General features: G+C 39.7%; 1 protein-coding gene across 1 annotated transcript in view; it reads left to right on the top strand.

Moving 5' to 3' along the window:
• The first annotated feature begins 2246 nt into the window (after positions 1-2246).
• Positions 2247-20391, top strand: part of LOC110445134 (regulating synaptic membrane exocytosis protein 2-like) — a 71658-nt gene continuing 53513 nt past the window's right edge. The window contains exons 1-3 of the mRNA XM_021489555.1: positions 2247-2665; positions 14383-14599; positions 16802-16960. Coding sequence (XP_021345230.1) covers positions 2247-2665; positions 14383-14599; positions 16802-16960 — 795 coding nt within the window. The remainder of the gene's footprint in view (positions 2666-14382; positions 14600-16801; positions 16961-20391) is intronic.

The following is a 20391-nucleotide window of genomic DNA, read 5'->3' as shown; positions in this document are numbered from 1 at the left end:
ATTAAACAAACGCGGACCACTCGTGTTTAATAGAACATGATATCAGAATAAATTTGATATGAAATACAAAGTAAGTTAATTATCAGAATATGTATTTATATTACTGAACGACAGAATAGAATGAAAAGGCCTTTTGAAAGAGAGACTTAACATCATGCTGCTGCAGACTTGTCGTAAAGGATTCATATTTCAAGTTCATCTTTCAAAATACAAGGTGGTAGACTGTGCTGGTGGATTTCTCAGTTCTATCAATTTTGTTTTATCAATAACAGAACAGTAAAGATGCAATCAGATGTTTGTGTCTTGCGTTCATATTTCAAAATACAAGATATTGACTCTGCTGGTGTATTTCTTAGTCCCCCAATTTCCGCTGTAGTCTTACTGGCAACATTTATCTCTATTGATTAGTGGCACGGTTCATAATATACAGGTACACGCTTAACTCATTTTTAATTCAAAATTAAACAGCACTCCTTCAAGATGTTGATCATTGTTAGAAATTTCGTGCGATAAAATCACTCCTTGATAGCATTTTTGTATGTTTCATACTTAACCTTTGGAAGAAGATTGTTGGTACTAAAACAGTATTTTGTTTTAACTACTACCATAGTGATCGTTCTTTCCATTTTATATTCTACAGTGCGATAAACCTTCCTTCAACACATCGATTGGCTGATGGAATTACCTACGAAATCAGCAGTGATTCACAACAGTTCCCTTTTACTCGTCCCACATACGAGGTATAGTTCTTATCAAGACGAGTAGAGGCTATGGCTACTAATATCACACGCCAAGGAGAGGATCCAAGAAACAATGGCTTCTAACATAAAAAAGGTTCGAGATGTACACATAACTGCTATTATTTTCTCATTTCAAAACCTACTCCCTCTAATTTTGATATATTTACTAACTGTTCTGACAATTAATTCTCATTATTTTAATGATCATTAACGTTCAATCCTCGTTCGCTGTATATATGTCCGAATTTAATGTAGTTTTCTCGCTTTATATTTTCATTCAACCTCGATACTCCAGGGGTTAAGCTCACTTTCTCTCCCTGCACCCCTGGAATATGTCATAGCAAAATTGAAGGCACGCGGCCAGCTATTTGATTGGTTTCAGTAAAAAGAAACTGACCAATCGCCAGGCTGATTACAGAAGAGCGACACCTGACTTCGAAGCCAGTCAATTATACCGTTACGCGACCGAGAGATTCTTTTCAATGGATCAAACTAGTCATATCAACAAGGTGGTACACACTGAGCCTTCGATTTTGCTATGATATATTCCGGGGGTGCAGAGAGCGAAAGTGAGCGTAACCCCTGGAGTATCGAGGATGAGTTTTACTATATTATAATCTGCTATCGTTCTGACACTTTAACCCTTTATTTTAATAACTTTTGACCCTCACTCATTATTTACTAAATACGTACCAATGATTGCTTTAGCTTTCATTACTTCTAACCTTTGCTATATTATTTTATTTCTATGAAGTTAACCATTTTGACAAACAATGCTAATTGATAGGATAACCTTTGACCCTCAATCACAATATGGTGTAAATGTTCCTGTAACTGATGTTGTTTGCTATAACATCAAAATTAAACATACATGTATATCTTATTATTTCTGTCAAATTACTCGTTTTTACAATTAATCTTCATTGTTTTGATAACATGTTGGACATCGTTAGCCCCTTAATCACCACTCGTAGGATATCCCCGGGCTGTTAAACGCACCGTTTAGAAAACGGTGTTCTGATTGGTCAATATGAAATTGATATCGTTCACTGATAAAAACAAATTTTAATAAGATTGATTGAATGATATATCCCACAAATAAACGTGTAATAAAAAATATATCAGTAAAAAAAACCTGCCTTATTCCTGTTATTTATCCATCACCTACACCCATAAAATACCTCGAGATTTCATCAACTCGACTTTTGATGCAATTTCATTGACATAACAGTGAATTCATTCTCGTTTGATATTGTTAGATAAATTATTGTGTTTTCTGATTAAAAATTGACTCCAGCAAAGTTTTATAGTGTATAGCTTGTCGGGATAATAAAGTTGTTTGATTATGTTATACTGTCTATTTAATACATTACAATAAGAAAATTCACGTCAATAATTATTAAGAATAAAGAAAATTCTGTTGCGAGCTGCCTTTTAAATATATTTCTGATGGAGACGTATTTGTATTAACAGGTCTTCCTCAGAAGTGTTTCACTGGATCAGTATATGCACAAAAGCTCAACAGACAATCAACACGGGTCTTACAACAGTTCGGCATCATTGAAACTATTAGACTGTTATAACAACTCATCTGCAAGTCAGCATCAGAACGGCTCGTTCAACAGGAAAACATCAGTAAGTGTTGACGAGACCTTCAAGAAGCCATTTTCCAGCAAACATAGAGCTTACAACAACGTTTCGGCGCCACATCTGGGGAGGTCGTATAGCCCATTCACCAATAACAGTGCATCCTACAATCTTAAGCAACATGATGGCTCGCAGGATTCCGACTCTTTGTGTGACATTATGCCCCCAGTTCTACCTTCCCCTGATATTTCGCACCTCACAAGTGAAGAACTCGATATACTAAAACGGGTTTTCAAGAGAGAAGAGATGTTTGAGAGAGATGAGGAGGAACGACTCAGGTGAGTGCTTCACATGGTGCTTTCAGAACTGTTATAACGTCATCGAACTTAGGTGTAATTTTGCAGTTGTTTTCTCTTATGATGTTTAGATTATGTTTTCAATTTTACATCATTTGCAGCTGATATTTATAAACAAAATGTTGGGGGGATAACTCTTCTTTTTGTGGTGAAAAGCCACAAAAAGAAGAAATTTCGACTCATGTAAATACATCTATTTGCCTTCTGAAGAAAATGACACTGGGGTCCCTTCGAAAAGTCTAAAATGACTGGCAAATCCAATCTGACTGCCAAAGATTAGTCAAAATTTAGAAAAATCATTAAAAAAACGAATTTTCTTTCGTAGTTGTTTCTGTAACCATCACGGTAAAGAGCGACGAACCAGCGAATAAGCTTCGTAATAGCATTTTTGTACTGTTGATGAATGTCTTTCGAATGAATTAACCGTATGATACGGTGCGTGATGGACGAACACTTGAAGTAGGGACTCTCTACTTCTCTCTGTTATTACAAATATCAAATCCTCTTGGATCCGTACCTACATCAATTGTCCGACACGGTTTAACAAGTATAGCGATAGCTCTTTCAGTTACCTGTTGAGCATACCTGGTATTCATTACCAGCCAAGCTTTGAGAAAGTCTTCGGTTCTGCAATCCCTCCTCATGTTTAGTGCTAGTCTCAGTAATGGTCTTCCCAATGCCATCCCTCCTCATGTTTAGTGCTTGTCTCTGTAATGGTCTTCCCAATGCCATCCCTCCTCATGTTTAGTGCTTCTCTGTAATAGTCTTCCCAATGCCATCCCTTCTCATGTTTAGTGCTTGTCTCTGTAATGGTCTTCCCAATGCCATCCCTCCTCATGTTAAGTTTTTGTCTGTAATGGTCTTCCCCATGCCATCCCTCCTCATGTTTAGTGCTTGTCTCTGTATTGGTCTTCCCAATGCCACCCCTCCTCATGTTTAGTGTTTGTCTGTAATGGTCTTCCCAATGCCACCCCTCCTCATGTTTAGTGCTTGTCTCTGTAATGGTCTTCCCAATGCCATACCTCCTCATGTTTAGTGCTTGTCTCTGTAATGGTCTTCCCAATGCCATCCCTCCTCATGTTTAGTGCTTGTCTCTGTAATGGTCTTCCCAATGCCATCCCTCCTCATGTTTAGTGCTTGTCTCTGTAATGGTCTTCCCAATGCCATCCCTCCTCATGTTTAGTGCTTGTCTCTGTAATGGTCTTCCCAATGCCATCCCTCCTCATGTTTAGTGCTTGTCTCTGTAATGGTCTTCCCAATGCCATCCCTCCTCATGTTTAGTGCTTGTCTCTGTAATGGTCTTCCCAATGCCATCCCTCCTCATGTTTAGTGCTTGTCTCTGTAATGGTCTTCCCAATGCCATCCCTCCTCATGTTTAGTGCTTGTCTCTGTAATGGTCTTCCCAATGCCATCCCTCCTCATGTTTAGTGCTTGTCTCTGTAATGGTCTTCCCAATGCCATCCCTCCTCATGTTTAGTGCTTGTCTCTGTAATGGTCTTCCCAATGCCATCCCTCCTCATGTTTAGTGCTTGTCTCTGTAATGGTCTTCCCAATGCCATCCCTCCTCATGTTTAGTGCTTGTCTCTGTAATGGTCTTCCCAATGCCATCCCTCCTCATGTTTAGTGCTTGTCTCTGTAATGGTCTTCCCAATGCCATCCCTCCTCATGTTTAGTGCTTGTCTCTGTAATGGTCTTCCCAATGCCATCCCTCCTCATGTTTAGTGCTTGTCTCTGTAATGGTCTTCCCAATGCCATCCCTCCTCATGTTTAGTGCTTGTCTCTGTAATGGTCTTCCCAATGCCATCCCTCCTCATGTTTAGTGCTTGTCTCTGTAATGGTCTTCCCAATGCCATCCCTCCTCATGTTTAGTGCTTGTCTCTGTAATGGTCTTCCCAATGCCATCCCTCCTCATGTTTAGTGCTTGTCTCTGTAATGGTCTTCCCAATGCCATCCCTCCTCATGTTTAGTGCTTGTCTCTGTAATGGTCTTCCCAATGCCATCCCTCCTCATGTTTAGTGCTTGTCTCTGTAATGGTCTTCCCAATGCCATCCCTCCTCATGTTTAGTGCTTGTCTCTGTAATGGTCTTCCCAATGCCATCCCTCCTCATGTTTAGTGCTTGTCTCTGTAATGGTCTTCCCAATGCCATCCCTCCTCATGTTTAGTGCTTGTCTCTGTAATGGTCTTCCCAATGCCATCCCTCCTCATGTTTAGTGCTTGTCTCTGTAATGGTCTTCCCAATGCCATCCCTCCTCATGTTTAGTGCTTGTCTCTGTAATGGTCTTCCCAATGCCATCCCTCCTCATGTTTAGTGCTTGTCTCTGTAATGGTCTTCCCAATGCCATCCCTCCTCATGTTTAGTGCTTGTCTCTGTAATGGTCTTCCCAATGCCATCCCTCCTCATGTTTAGTGCTTGTCTCTGTAATGGTCTTCCCAATGCCATCCCTCCTCATGTTTAGTGCTTGTCTCTGTAATGGTCTTCCCAATGCCATCCCTCCTCATGTTTAGTGCTTGTCTCTGTAATGGTCTTCCCAATGCCATCCCTCCTCATGTTAAGTTTTTGTCTGTAATGGTCTTCCCAATGCCATCCCTCCTCATGTTAAGTTTTTGTCTGTAATGGTCTTCCCAATGCCATCCCTTCTCATGTTTAATGTTTGTCTGTAATGGTCTTCCCAATGCCATCCCTCCTCATGTTTAGTGCTTGTCTCTGTAATGGTCTTCCCAATGCCATCCCTTTTCATGTTTAGTGCTTGTCTGTAATGGTCTTTCCAATGCCATCCCTCCTCATGTTTAGTGTTTGTCTTCTCTGTAATGGTCTTCCCAATGCCATCCCTCCTCATGTCAAGTGTTTTTCTGTAATGGTCTTCCCAATGCCATCCCTCCTCATGTTTAGTGCTTGTCTCTGTAATGGTCTTCCCAATGCCATCCCTCCTCATGTTTAGTGCTTGTCTCTGTAATGGACTTCCCAATGCCATCCCTTCTCATGTTTAGTGCTCGTCTGTAATGGTCTTCCCAATGCCATCCCTCCTCATGTTTAGTGTTTGTCCGTAATGGTCTTCCCAATGCCATCCCTCCTCATGGTTAGTGTTTGTCTGTAATGGTCTTCCCAATGCCATCCCTCCTTTAGTGCTTGTCTCTGTAATGGTCTTCCCAGTGCCATACCTCCTCATGTCAAGTGTTTTTCTGTAATGGTCTTCCCAATGCCATCCCTTCTCATGTTTAGTGTTTGTCTGTAATGGTCTTCCCAATGCCATCCCTCCTCATGCTTAGTGCTCGTCTGTTATGGTCTTCCTAATGCCATCCCTCCTCATGTTTAGTGCTTATCTCTGTAATGGTCTTCCCAATGCCATCCCTCCTCATGTTTAATGTTTGTCTCTGTAATGGGCTTCCCAGTGCCATCCCTCCTCATGGTTAGTGTTTGTCTCTGTAATAGTCTTCCCAATGCCATCTCTCCTCATGTTTAGTGTTTTTCTGTAATGTGCTCGGCTGTTATGGTCTTCCTACTGCCATCCCTCCTCATGCTTAGGGCTCGTCTGTTATGGTCTTCCTACTGCCATCCCTCCTCATGGTTAGTGTTTGTCTCTGTGCTGGTCTTCCCAATGCCACCCCTCCTCATGTTTAGTGATTGTCTGTAATGGACTTCGCAATGCCATCCCTTCTCATATTTAGTGCTCGTCTGTTATAGTCTTCCCAGTGCCATAGTGTATTTCTGTAATGGTCTTCCTAATGCCATCCCTTCTCATGCTTAGTGCTCGTCTGTTATGTGTCTGTAATGGTCTTCCAATGCCATCCCTCCTAATGTTTAGTGTTTGTCTCATGTTTAGTGTTTGTCCGTAATGGTCTTCCCAGTCCCATCCCTCCTCATGTTAGTTCCTGTCTCTGTAATGGTCTTCCTAATGCCACCCCTCCTCATGTTTAGTTCTTGTCTCTGTAATGGTCTCCCCAGTGCCATCCCTCCTCATGCTCAGTGCTCGTCTGTTATGCTCATGTTTAGTGCTTGGCTCTGTAATGGACTTCCCCATGCCATCCCTCCTCTTTAGTGTTTGTCTGTACTGGTCTTCCCAATGCCACCCCTCCTCATGTTTAGTTCTTGTCTCTGTAATGGTCTGCCCAATGCCATCCCTCCACATGTTTAGTGTTTGTCTCATGTTTAGTGTTTGTATGTAATGGTCTTCCCAACGCCATCCCTCCTCATGTATAGTGTTCGTCTGTAATGGTCTTCCCACTGCCATCCCTCCTCATGCTCAGTGCTCGTCTGTTATGGTCTTCCTACTGCCATCCCTCCTCATGCTTAGGGCTCGTCTGTTATGGTCTTCCTACTGCCATCCCTCCTCATGCTTAGTGTTTGTCTGTTATGGTCTTCCCAATGCCCTCCCTCCTCAAGTTTAGACCGCGTCTGTTATGGTCTTCGTAATGCCATCCCTCCTCATTTTTAGTGTTTGTCTGTAATGTTCTTCCCAATGCCATCCCACCTCATGTTTAGTGCTTTTCTCTGTAATGGTCTTCCAAATGCCATCCCTCCTCATTTTTAGTGTTTGTCTGTAATGGGCTTCCCAGTGCCATCCCTCCTCATGGTTAGTGTTTGTCTGTAAGGGTCTTCCCAATGCCATCGCTCCTCATGTTTAGTGCGTGTCTCTGTAATGGTCTTCACAGTGCCATACCTCCTCGTGTCAAGTGTTTTTCTGTAATTGTCTTCCCAATGTTATACATATGGACATCCCAATGCCATCCCTCATCATGCTTACTGCTTGTCTCTCCCAATGCCATCCCTCCCCATGTTTAGTGCTTGTCTATGTAATGGTCTTCACAATGCCATCCCTCCTCATGGTTAGTGTTTGTCTGTAATGTTCTTCCCAATGCCATCCATCCTCATGTTTAGTGCTGGTCTCTGTAATGGTCTTCCCTATGCCATCCCTCCTCATGGTTAGTGTTTGTCTGTAAGGGTCTTCCCAATGCCATGCCTCCTCATGTTAAGTGCTCGTCTGTTATGCTCATGTTTAGTGCTTGACTCTGTAATGGTCTTCCTAATGCCATCCCTCCTCAGGTTTAGTGTTTGTCTGTAATGTTCTTCCCAATGCCATCCATCCTCATGTTTAGTGCTTATCTCTGTAATGGTCTTCACAGTGCCATACCTCCTCATGTTTAGTGTTCGACTGTTATGGTCTTCTCAATGCCATCCCTTCTCATGCTTAGTGCTCGGCTGTTATGGTCTTCCTAATGCCACCCCTCCTCATGTTTAGTACTTGTCTGTAATGGTCTTTCCAATGCCATCCCTCCTTTAGTGCTTGTCTCTGTTGTGGTCTTCCCAATGCCACCCCTCCTCATGTTTAGTTCTTGTCTCTGTAATGGTCTCCCCAGTGCCATCCCTCCTCATGGTTAGTGTTTGTCTGTAAGGGTCTTCCCAATGCCATCGCTCCTCATGTTTAGTGCGTGTCTCTGTAATGGTCTCCCCAGTGCCATCCCTCCTCATCTTTAGTGCTTGTCTGTTATAGTCTTCCCAGTGCCATAGTGTATTTCTGTACTGGTCTTCCCAGTGCCATCCCTCCTCATGCTTAGGGCTCGTCTGTTATGGTCTTCGTAATGCCATCCCTCCTCTTGTTTAGTGTTGGTCTCTGTAATGGTCTTCACAATGCCATCCCTCCTCTTCCCAATGCCATCCCTCTTCATGTTTAGTTCTTGTCTCTGTAATGGTTTTCCCAATGCCACCCCTCCTCATGTTTAGTTCTTGTCTCTGTAATGGTTTTCCCAATGCCATCCCTACTCATGTTTAGTGTTTGTATGTAATGGTCTTCCCAAGGCCCTCCCTCCTCATGTTTAGGGTTTTTGTCTGTAATGGTCTTTCCAATGCCATCCCTCATCATGCTTACTGCTTGTCTCTGTAATGTTCTTCCCAATGCCATCCCGCCCCATGTTTAGTGTTTGTCCGTAATGGTCTTCCCAATCCCATCCCTCCTCATGTTTTGTGCTTGTCTCATGAAATGGTCTTCCCTGTGCCATACCTCCTCATGTCTAGTGTTTTTCTGTGATGGTCTTCGTAATGCCATCCCTCCTCATGGTTAGTGTTTGTCTGTAAGGGTCTTCCCAATGCCATACCTCCTCTTGTTTAGTGTTTGTCTGTAATGCTCTTCCCAATGTTATACATATGGACATCCCAATGCCATCCCTCATCATGCTTACTGCTTGTCTCTGTAATGTTCTTCCCAATGCCATCCCCCCTCATGTTTAGTGTTTGTGTCTGTAATGGACTTCGCAATGCCATCCCTCCTCCTGTTTAGTGTTTCTCTGTTATAGTCTTCCCAATGCCATCTCTCCTCATGTTTAGTGTTCGACTGTTATGGTCTTCCCAATGCCGTCCCTCCTCATGTTTACTGCTTGTCTCTGTATTGGTCTTCACAGTGCCATACCTCCTCATGTTAAGTGTTTTTCTGTAATGTGCTCGGCTGTTATGGTCTTTCTAATTCCATCCCTCCTCATGTTAAGTGTTTTTCTGTAATGGTCTACCCAATGCCATACCTCCTCATGTCAAATGTTTTTCTGTAATGGTCTACCCAATGCCATACCTCCTCATGTCAAATGTTTTTCTGTAATGGTCTTACTAATGCCATCCCTTCTCATGCTTAGTGCTCGCCTGTTATGGTCTTCCTACTGCCATCCCTCCTCATGCTTAGTGCTGGTCTGTTATGGGCTTCCCAATGCCATCCCCCCTCATGTTTAGTGCTCGACTGTTATGTCTCTGTAATGGACTTCCCCATGCCATCCCTCCTCTTGTTTAGTGTTGGTCTCTGTAATGGTCTTCCAAATGCCATCCCTCCTCAGGTTTAGTGTTTGTCTGTAATGGGCTTCCCAATGACATCCCTCCTCATGTCAAGTGTTTGTCTGTAATGCTCTTCCCAATGCCATCCCGCCCCATGTTTAGTGTTTGTCTCTGTAGTGGTCTTCCCAATGCCATACCTCCTCATGTCAAGTGTTTGTCTGTAATGCTCTTCCCAATGCCATCCATCCTCATGTTTAGTGTTCGACTGTTATGGTCTTCTCAATGCCATCCCTTCTCATGCTTAGTGCTCGTCTGTTATGCTCATGTTTAGTGCTTGGCTCTGTAATGGACTTCCCACTGCCATCCCTCCTCATGCTCAGTGCTCGTCTGTTATGTGTCTGTAATGGTCTTCACAATGCCATCCCTCCTCATGCTTAGTGTTTGTCTGTTATAGTCTTCCCAATGCCATCCATCCTCATGTTTAGTGCTCGACTGTTATGGGCTTCCCAATGCCATCCCTACTCATGTTTAGTGTTTGTATGTAATGGTCTTCCCAAGGCCCTCCCTCCTCATGTTTAGTCCTTGTCTCTGTAATGGGCTTCCCAATGCCATACCTCTTCATGTTTAGTGCTTGTCTATGTAATGGTCTTCCCAATCCCATCCCTCCTCATGTTAAGTTTTTGTCTGTAATGGTCTTTCCAATGCCATCCCTCCTCTTTGTCTGTAATGGTCTTCCCAATGCCATCCCTCGTCATGCTTACTGCTTGTCTCTGTATTGGTCTTCCCAGTGCCATACCTCCTCATGTCAAGTGTTTTTCTGTAATGGTCTTCCCAATGTTATACATCCTCATGTTTAGTGCTCGACTGTTATGGTCTTCCCAATGCCATCCCTTCTCATGTTTAGTGTTTGTCTCATGTTTAGTGTTTGTCTGTAATGGTCTTCCCAATGCCATCCCTTCTCATGTTTAATGTTTGTCTGTAATGGTCTTCCCAATGCCATCCCTCTTCATGTTTAGTGCTTGTCTCTGTAATGGTCTTCCCAATGCCATCCCTTCTCATGTTTAGTCCTTGTCTCTGTAATGGTCTTCCCAGTGCCATCCCTCCTCATGTTTAGTGCTTGTCTGTTATAGTCTTCCCAATGCCATCCCTCCTCATGTTTAGTGCTCGTCTGTTATGGTCTTCCCAATGCCATCCCTCCTCATGTTTAGGGTTTGTCTGTAATGGACTTCCCAATGCCATACCTCCTCATGTTTAGTGTTTGTCTGTAATGGACTTCCCAACGCCATACCTCCTCATGTTTAGTGATTGTCTGTAATGGACTTCCCAATGCCATCCCTCCTCATGTTTAGTCCTTGTCTCTGTAATGGTCTTCCCAGTGCCATTCCTCCTCATGTTTAGTGCTTGTCTGTTATAGTCTTCCCAATGCCATACCTCCTCATGTTTAGTGTTTGTCTGTAATGGACTTCCCAACGCCATACCTCCTCATGTTTAGTGATTGTCTGTAATGGACTTCCCAATGCCATCCCTCCTCATGTTTAGTCCTTGTCTCTGTAATGGTCTTCCCAGTGCCATTCCTCCTCATGTTTAGTGCTTGTCTGTTATAGTCTTCCCAATGCCATCCCTCCTCATGTTTAGTGCTCGTCTGTAATGGTCTTCCCAATGCCATCCCTCTTCATGTTTAGTGCTTGTCTCTGTAATGGTCTTCCCAATGCCATCCGTCCTCATGTTTAGTGTTTGTCTGTAATGGACTTCCGAATGCCATCCCTCCTCATGTTTAGTGTTTGTCTCTGTGATGGTCTTCCCAATGCCATCCCTCCTCATGTTTAATGCTTGTCTCTGTAATGGACTTCCCAATGCCATCCCTCCTCATGTTTAGTGTTTTTCTGTAATGGTCTTTCCAATGCCATCCCTCCTCATGTTTAGTGTTTGTCTCTGTAATGGTCTTCCCAATGCCATCCCTCCTCATGTTAAGTTTTTGTCTGTAATGGTCTTCCCAATGCCATCCCTCCTCATGTCAAGTGTTTTTCTGTAATGGTCTTCCCAATGCCATCCCTCCTCATGTTTAGTGCTTGTCTCTGTAACGGTCTTCCCAATGCCATCCCTCCTCATTGTAAGTGTTTGACTGTAATGGTCTTCCCAATGCCATTCAACAAAATCAAAAATTGGTCGAAGACTACCAATGGCGTTTGTTCAATGTTTAGGAAGCTGCCAGCATTTTCATGTACACAAATCAAGACGCGTATTGTTCAACTAGTATAGCATGATACCAAGAGGTGTTGTAATGAACTAAAGCCCAAAACAAGTAAAGTTTCTAAATTTAGAATAAATTAATGTTTGATGTTAACTTGCTCTAGTTACCTTGAAATGAAAGATGAAAGGATAATACAGGTCACACAATATCTTGTTGGATTATTATTAGCTCGTATAGGCACAACCATAAACGACAGGGATAGTGCTGTACAACAGATCAACATCTTACCTGTTTTCTATTTTTGTAAACCCCATAAATCAAACAACAGGAGAATATCGAGGTGTCTACAAAACTGAATTTCAAACTCAAAATCGATACAGTAAGGGCAAAATATGAAAAAAAGAAAAGTTTAACATGGAGATTGGTCGACATCTCCATGTGTCAGTGGTCGACATCTGTCACGGAAGTAATGATAGTCGATACAGAAAGGGCAAAATATGGAAAAAAGAAAAGTTTAACATGGAGATTTTTGAAAAACATACAAGAATAAGACCAGGTGTTCCGGAATCGTACGAAAACCCATTTGAAACAAAAAATGATTCGTTTCTTTCCAGTGGGACTATAACTTCCAGGGGAGCTTCCTTTACAGCTATTTGAAGGTTTACATTACTGATACTTGACCTGCCTGTTTATTCGATTTTTTTCCGAATTTTGCGTGGTATTTTTTGTCCAAAGTGTCCAATATTATTTGATTGGATGTCCAATTTAAAAAGGTTTTAATTGGATCAAATTCGCATTGTAGTGTGTATTCTAATACTGAGTTGTGAGCCGAATAACGACCTTTTATCATGAAGATAAGTTTAATCCGTTTTAGCTCCTCGCCTATTCGGAAAACATGGGGCTGATGAAGTCACCCCGTTGTTGGCGTCCCACATCAGGTTAAACTTCTTGAGCCATTTTTTTTCCCAGACAGTGTTTGCTCACAAAAATCAAGAGGCTGTTTTTATAAGTTTGAGGCATTTATAAGGAGCCTAAACGATGTGCTGAACCCTTCTTTATGTTTTAGGGGGCAGATAGCTTGATTAGACTTGATTTAAGATTTTGACCAGGCTTAAAAAGTTAAACTTTTTTAAGCAAGCCGTAATGTTATATCAAAACTCCTTATAGGCTGTTGACCATTAAAAAGGTTGAGGCTTTTTATATCAAGTGTAAGGATTGTGCTGAATCATGTTTCCATGATTTGGGGACCAAGACAGCTTAGTTGGACTTGGATAAAGTTTTTGAGTACGTTTTTTGTGCAATGTATACGGTTGAGGCATTATATGGAGTGTAAGCAATATGCCGAAGCATATTTTCATATCTTTATTATATAAGGGGCCAAAAAAATGAATTGGTCTTGGTTAAGTTTTTTGTGCAGTGTCGGATCTGCACACTCAATAAGCTATTGCTTAGTACAAGGTTGAGGCGTTGATATAGATTGTATGTAATGTGCCGAACCTAATTTTCATATTTTAGGGTCCAAGAGGGATTCATTTAAATTCAACTTTGTGTGAAACATTTTATGATTTCGTGCAACTTTCAAAGATTTCGTTTACTATTAATTTCAAAGTTCTTTCGTGGCAATATTATATTGTAATATTCGTATATACACCTACACCAACACTGACACGTCACTGTAGACTATATTTTGTATGGGTACTTACATTGTACAACAACAAAAAAGTGAAGTTGAAAATAACAGCACCAGTTTAGCAACCTAAAACATGTTAAGATACATTTATATCATCATGTTTAGAATGTCAAAAAATAAGGTTGTAGTAGCACACATGGAAACTCTGCTATGTTTTTTTTACAAATACCAGAAAACAACTAAAATTCTAATTTGTTGTCGAATATGAGCAATTATTTAATGCCAAAGAATTATAACATAATACTGTTAGTAACATAATAATTGTAATCATTTTTCACTCAGCAAAAATGGTTGTGCTAATGATATGATCAGAACGCCGAGGATTTAATTTTGTTAGTTACATAATAATTGTGATCATTTTTCACTCAGCAAAAAAAGTTGGCAGAACGCCAATGATCAGAACGCCAGGTTGGGCTACTGTTATGATCAGAACACACAATCATACAAAAATGAACATTTCAAACTTAACATAGGTGGCCGAAAAATGAAAGGAGAAGGTGGCGGGAATTCTGAAAAAATATCCCTCTCCAAACATAGCTATTGCTCGAACGAAAACAAATAGGTCACATGACCTACATACGGACATACTAAAGTACGGAACGCAAGGGATATACGATCCGGAATTAACACGTATGATCCGGTCATTACAATATTATAAAAAGTAGGAATATTCAAACAGATGATATAAATTACAAAAAGTGAAATTGATTTAGCAACCTAAAACATGTAATGACACATGTATATATTTCTATTGATATTTACAAACTTAAATATATTATGAAAAACGAGCAACGATGTTCTCCAACAGCTCTTGTTTGTTTCAGTGGACCAATATATCACTGCATACAAACTGTTTTTGCTTCTAACGATAACATTAACAATTAGTTCATCAATCTGGCGGACAAAACGACTTGTTTCATTTACATTGCAATGTAAATGATTATTGAGACTAATGAAGAAATGCTGACAATGTATGACCATCCTTGTTCTTGTAGCCTTATTATAAGAGGTTCAACTTGTATCTGTCTACAACTAGATGACCAATTATGTATTTTCTGTATTGCAGGGAGATGGAACGCAGACTTGAGACGTATGAACACACCGTTCGGCAGCAGGCTACCGGGAAGGGCAAGGTTAAACATATGGACCTACGTCTCTGCCGTCTCTGCCACGAGACAAAATTCGCAGATGGAGTCGGAAGGGTTTGTCATGATTGCCGTCGAAGGGTGTGTTTAAGATGCGGCTCTTGCGAAACTCCTAAAGGGAGTCCTCGAAAACAAAAGGTAGGCACATAACTTCCGGTGGCACTGGGTTTGGTTGTATTTGTTGATTGTTCACACTGGAAACAAATGTAGAATCACTTTGTATGATTGAGCTTCGCTCCAATCTGTTTTGTATCGGTAATAGTATCTTTTTTGAGTATATGACTAAATTAGATGGATCTAATTAACATATGCTTTACTGGTCAGTTGATATTATTACTGATTTATGAGAAAGACACGATCATATTCATAGTATGTATTAAATAAATAAGTACGGTCACGGGTATGAGTTATGGAAATTAGTTCGATTAAAGAGTAGTTTAGTAATATTTTTCATTAGCGTAAGATCACCATAGAAAAAACAGTGTAAAGTTTATTTGACTAACCATTGAACTTTAACATTATGGATAGCAATACGTTGATTGTACTTATCTTTACCTACCGGACTCTAATAATTATAATGAAATTAATGTTACTTTATTTAAATTAATGGACCTCAGTAATTGCTTTGAACATATTTTTCCTTCAACCTATTTGACTGCAAATATGTTTTAAGAACTTACCTTTAACCTAATGGACCTCGATTATTCCAATGACCTCACCATTAACCTAATGGACCTCGATTATTTTAATGACCTCACATGTAACCTAATGGAACTCAATTATTTCAATGACCTCACATTTAATTAACACAATGGACCTCAATTATTTAATTGACCTTACCTTTAACCTAATGGGCCTCGATTATTTAAATGGCCTTACCTTTAACCCCGAGTATTTTAATGGTCTTACCTTTAACCTAATAAATTTCAATAGTTTTAATGAGGATAACCTGACTAATTTCAACCTAATAAACCTCAGAAATTTTTCGAACTAAATTTACCTTTTTTACACAATTGACCTCAATAATTTTACAGAATTTACCTTAAACCTAATTAACCTTTACGTAATTGATCACGATAATTTTATTGAACTAACCTTGACGCTAATGGACCTCGGTTGTGGAACGGACTAAACTAACCTTTTCTTGACCTTAATAATTTTGTTTGAATTATCTTGTGAATCTCTATAATTCTATATCTAACAGTTATTTTAATTCGTCTTAATTATCTTAAGAGATATGTCTATCGTGACCCTATGAAGCTTCAATAGACTTTAATTATCCACTTGAAACTATTGTATCTACATGACAATAGTTTTATAATTCAATTTTTTTTAAAACATACCAAAAACTGAATAAACACAATTGTATGGATTCTTTTTAATGAATTACGGTCGTCGTGGATAAAAATACAAAAGGATCAGATCGGTATTCGAACCCTGTAACTCCAATCGGATCACTAGTCAGTCGTTCTAACTAAATGTCTATCATGTGAGCAGTAGTTCCGTTTCCCAGGCCGACTACAGTTATATACATAACGAAATTAAGGGAAGGGCAGAATATATGAAAAAAACTACATTTCTCTATTGTTATGCCTGCAGTGGGGAGCAGTGATCGTTAAAATATATCCGATTTCAATATGAACATTTATGACGTGACAACTTAAATACCACAGTAGTTATAAACTTCCCTTTTCTCGATAGCACCATACCAGCCTCCCCTGCTTGTGGAGATTACTTATCACATTTGATACTACTGAGCCAGCCTTATGTACCAGAATCATCTGAATATATTCTTCCTGCTGACCAGCAACCTATTGAGTCAATGTTTTCTACCTGTGATGCTTCTTTCATCTACGCTGTAATTTTGAACATATCTAAATAAATAGTTTGTACTTTCATAGCTAACTAACAGACAAATGTGACTCTCATTATGAAAATCGATATATACACATCGGTCTAGATACCTGGGGTTTTATGTTGAGGATTTAATACCCTGTAGTCATTGTCAGCCGTTACGTTGTGGTGATCTGTGCGCGGAGTCGTTGTCAGCAATACAAATGTCCATTTAACTATGCTTACTCTTCGAGGGAGACGCCAGATCAATCTCGCACACATTTCAAAGGAAGCCGGTCAAATGACATTGTTATAGTGAGTCTCGTTATAAAAGGAGCTAACTGTACATTTTATAGCCAGTTAACTACAAAGCACCGGTGGAACCGTCTGTCCTCTCCTCGTCATTCTGATCAGAATATAATTATTGAAAAGGTATAATGCGCTTTGTGTTGAGAGGTCAGGAGCACTGGAGGAAATATACTAATGCATCTTTATATTTCCACACAGAATGTCAGAGGCAAGTGGCGGTGTAACATTTGTCAACTTAAACTTAAGTTTGTATGTCAAAGCGGGAAATGGTTCCACGGAAACAAATCGGCGTCCATGGTGAACCATCCGATCAGAAACAAGATTCAGTTCCACGATGCAGATACTTCGGATACTGATGTAAGTATAACACTGTATCTAACCTAGGTCAAAATATTGTACAAATAGTATAATAGATTAGATATAGGTCGTCTTTACACGAACAACTACGGTTATAGATTTTCTCACTACTTATATTCACATTTTGTTTATTAGTTCACTTGACCTTACGTCATTTTTTACCGCAGTTGTCCTACGGTTACAAGCTAACCGAGGGGATATGCGATAACATCGGCATATTTATTTAGTGACTACGTGGAGTTTTTTGTTTATGTATTTTAGAATGTAGACATTTCATAGTGACTATCTATCATAGTTATATATTGTGATATGTCAGTGTTTATGTTTAAAAAAAAACATTCACTTCTTTGTCCATATATCTATTTAAGTTGTTCGGATTCAGTGCCAGTATTGGATCAACTGTCGGTATTACTTATGAGGCCTACATTAATATACTGTATATAGTATACTGCATATTTTACACGACTTATTCGTAATAAATTGTATTCAATTCTAAGATCAATTTTCGCGAATTGTTTATAGGAATTGACTGTACATATAATAAGTTCAACAACTACAACACTTTTAAAACGTTAATCTGAACTTTCATAAAAAAGATCATTTTATTTATTTCTGCGTAAAGCCTTTTCACTTAGCAGATTTGTTTCTTCAAATCAGGGTTTTCATTCCGCGAAGCTCACTATTGATTCTGTCAATGTTTTACCAGAACGGCGGGGATCGAGCGCCAAAGCGCCTAGCCGGGAAATAGGATGTTACAATGGTCATCTTCGATAGGTTCGATACAATCATATTGACACATTCTTCTATTCTTTTCAAGACCTCTGAACAAAGTATAAATCACAGTAAAAGAGAAAAGGAATTAAAATAACCCGAGGAAATAGAATAACAAGAAGATCAATGGGAATTCTAAGTTTCCTATGTCAACGTAGACATATGCCGATATACTTTATACTCCCTTGCAGCAATACTCGATCATTTGGTTTGGTTTGGTTTAGTATTGTTCAACGTCCTATCAACAGCTATGGTCATTTGAGGACGGCCTCCCCTGTGTTCAAGATACATGCGTGTAGTGTATGCGTGTGTTTGTCTCCTTGTGATAGCGCGGAATTGATGCCGACTTTATAGTGCTACCTCACTGAAACGTACTGCCGAAGACACCTAGCAGGATACCCCACCCTGTTACATTACTGACAACGGGCCAAACCAGTCGTCCCACTCCTAAATTGCTGAGCGTTAAGCAGGAGTAGAAACTACCATTTTTTCAGACTCTAATATGTCTCGGCCAGGGGACAGAACCCAAAGCCTTCCTCACAGGGGCGAACGCTCAACTAAAGGCCAAAAGTTATGCATTGTCAATGGCGACATTAGGAAGAAGAAATTTGTTTAAAATTTAGTCGTCTCTTACGATCATGCAATGGGGGCAGCAGGTACAATTCTTACGCCCTACCTGCAAGCAAGATAGAAGACCACAGAAATACATCCCGATTCGAATAAATCAAATTGGCTCATTGAGTAAGAACCTGTGCTACCTTAGGTCTAGGTCAACGTTATAATAATATACACACTGTACTCATTATATTTGAAAGGTGGGGTCAACGCCTATGGGGATTTAACATTAGCGTCGGCCCCCACTTGGAATTTCAAAACAAGATAAATCCAAATCAGGAACAGTTAGTTTCAGAATTCATTTGATGATATTGGGACCTTCTTGACTAACACCTGTGTGGGTGTTAAAGGTGCAGTAATACAATTCCTCCTAGATCATTCAAATGGCGCAATTATTATAAATTATATCATCACCGCGTGCAACGTATTTCAACTGTTATTTTGATACCGAATAATTTCACTATTTCAATAAAGAATTGTTCTTTTTATTTAAGTTTTAAGCAGAAAAGTATGTGAAATTTCATTTCTAATGAGAAATTTTCCATTTTTGACACGTTAATTCATATAGTTCTAAAACTAGTCTATTTTTCTTACTTGTTAAAAAGTTGGCTACTAACAATATCTTTCAACATCAGGAATTTCAAAAAAAAGGAAAACCGGTAAATTTGTCATTTACTACTTTTGGTTCAACAAAAAAAGAAAAACATAGCTTTCTTTCCACATTTCCTTTAACTTTTGTTTCTTCATGACTAAAGGTCCTTGGATGTTGATATTTGACAAGTAGGTTGTTCATGTACATGAGTTTAAGTGTTGTTAATTTTGATGACCTTGACCTTTGTTCAAGGTACCAAAAACCAAATGTCCCGATTTTTTTTTGTATGGGGAGTCAGACAAGGGTATATTTCCTTGCTTTATTTGTTTAGAGTTAACGATATAAAAGAATGTAATATCCCTTCATATTTTGTTTAATGAATAGTCAAAAGGCAACGAAAATAATAACTAGAACTGTAAGCCAAAGACTAACTAATACCCCCGTTCCTATATAAACCAGAACTGTAATCTAAAGGCTAACTAAGGCAAATCATTGCAAATTAATCCATAGTTTCCCACCTGTACTGATGTATGTATATATGTCACTGACATACTTCTTGTACTCCCTCCCCATGCCAAAACATACTTTCATACCACATCTTATTAACTTAGATGAACCACTTTTGCTGAAATCGTTTTAGTGGTGAAGGAAGAGTTGTCAAGACAAAGACTTTTAACAAAGGGCCATAACTCCTTAAAAAGGGTCGAAATGAAAAAAAATACTACCCTGAAGCACGACATCAGAGAGTAACTACCATATCTGTAAACTTTCTTGAAATTGGCCCAGAAGTTTATGAGGCAGACAAAGTTTTTTTCCAAGAAAGGGCCATAACTCCTTTTTAAAGGGTAGGAATGAAAACATATTCTTGGATGCACAATGTCAGGGAGCAGTTACCATATATGTAAACTTCCGTTGAAATTGGCCCCATAGTTTTGGAGGAGTTGTCTGGACAAGTGTTTTTCAACAAAGGGCCATTACTCCGTACAAAAAGGGTCAGATTGAAAAAAGAAATTCCTGGATGCAGACCATCAGATGGTTGTTACCATATCTGGAAACTTTCGTTGAAATTGACCCCTTAGTTTTGGAGGAGTTGTCTGGACAAGGATTTTTCAAAACAAGGCCATAACTTTGAAGAAGAAAAAAGGTCAGAATGAAAAAATAATACCTGCATACACAACTTCAGGTGTTAGTTATCATATCTGGAAACCTTCGTTGGGATTGGGTCACTACTTTAGAATGAGTTAACAGATAGATGGATAGACAAGCTGATTCCAGTATATATATGAATAATCGTTTTTGCAGTTACTGATCATTCATATGGCAAAAGATTAAAGGAAATCAAATTGGGGGCAAAATGTTGATCCAACCTTTACCTGTAATCCTTTTATTTTTGAAATGTATATAATTAATGTTATTTTAGACCCGTCTCCTGTTTGATTAGTTGTTTCGGCCA

This window comes from Mizuhopecten yessoensis, unplaced genomic scaffold (assembly GCF_002113885.1).
Source record: "Mizuhopecten yessoensis strain PY_sf001 unplaced genomic scaffold, ASM211388v2 scaffold2091, whole genome shotgun sequence".
Lineage (NCBI taxonomy): Eukaryota > Metazoa > Mollusca > Bivalvia > Pectinida > Pectinidae > Mizuhopecten > Mizuhopecten yessoensis.
This window is presented reverse-complemented; position numbering and strand designations above follow the sequence as displayed.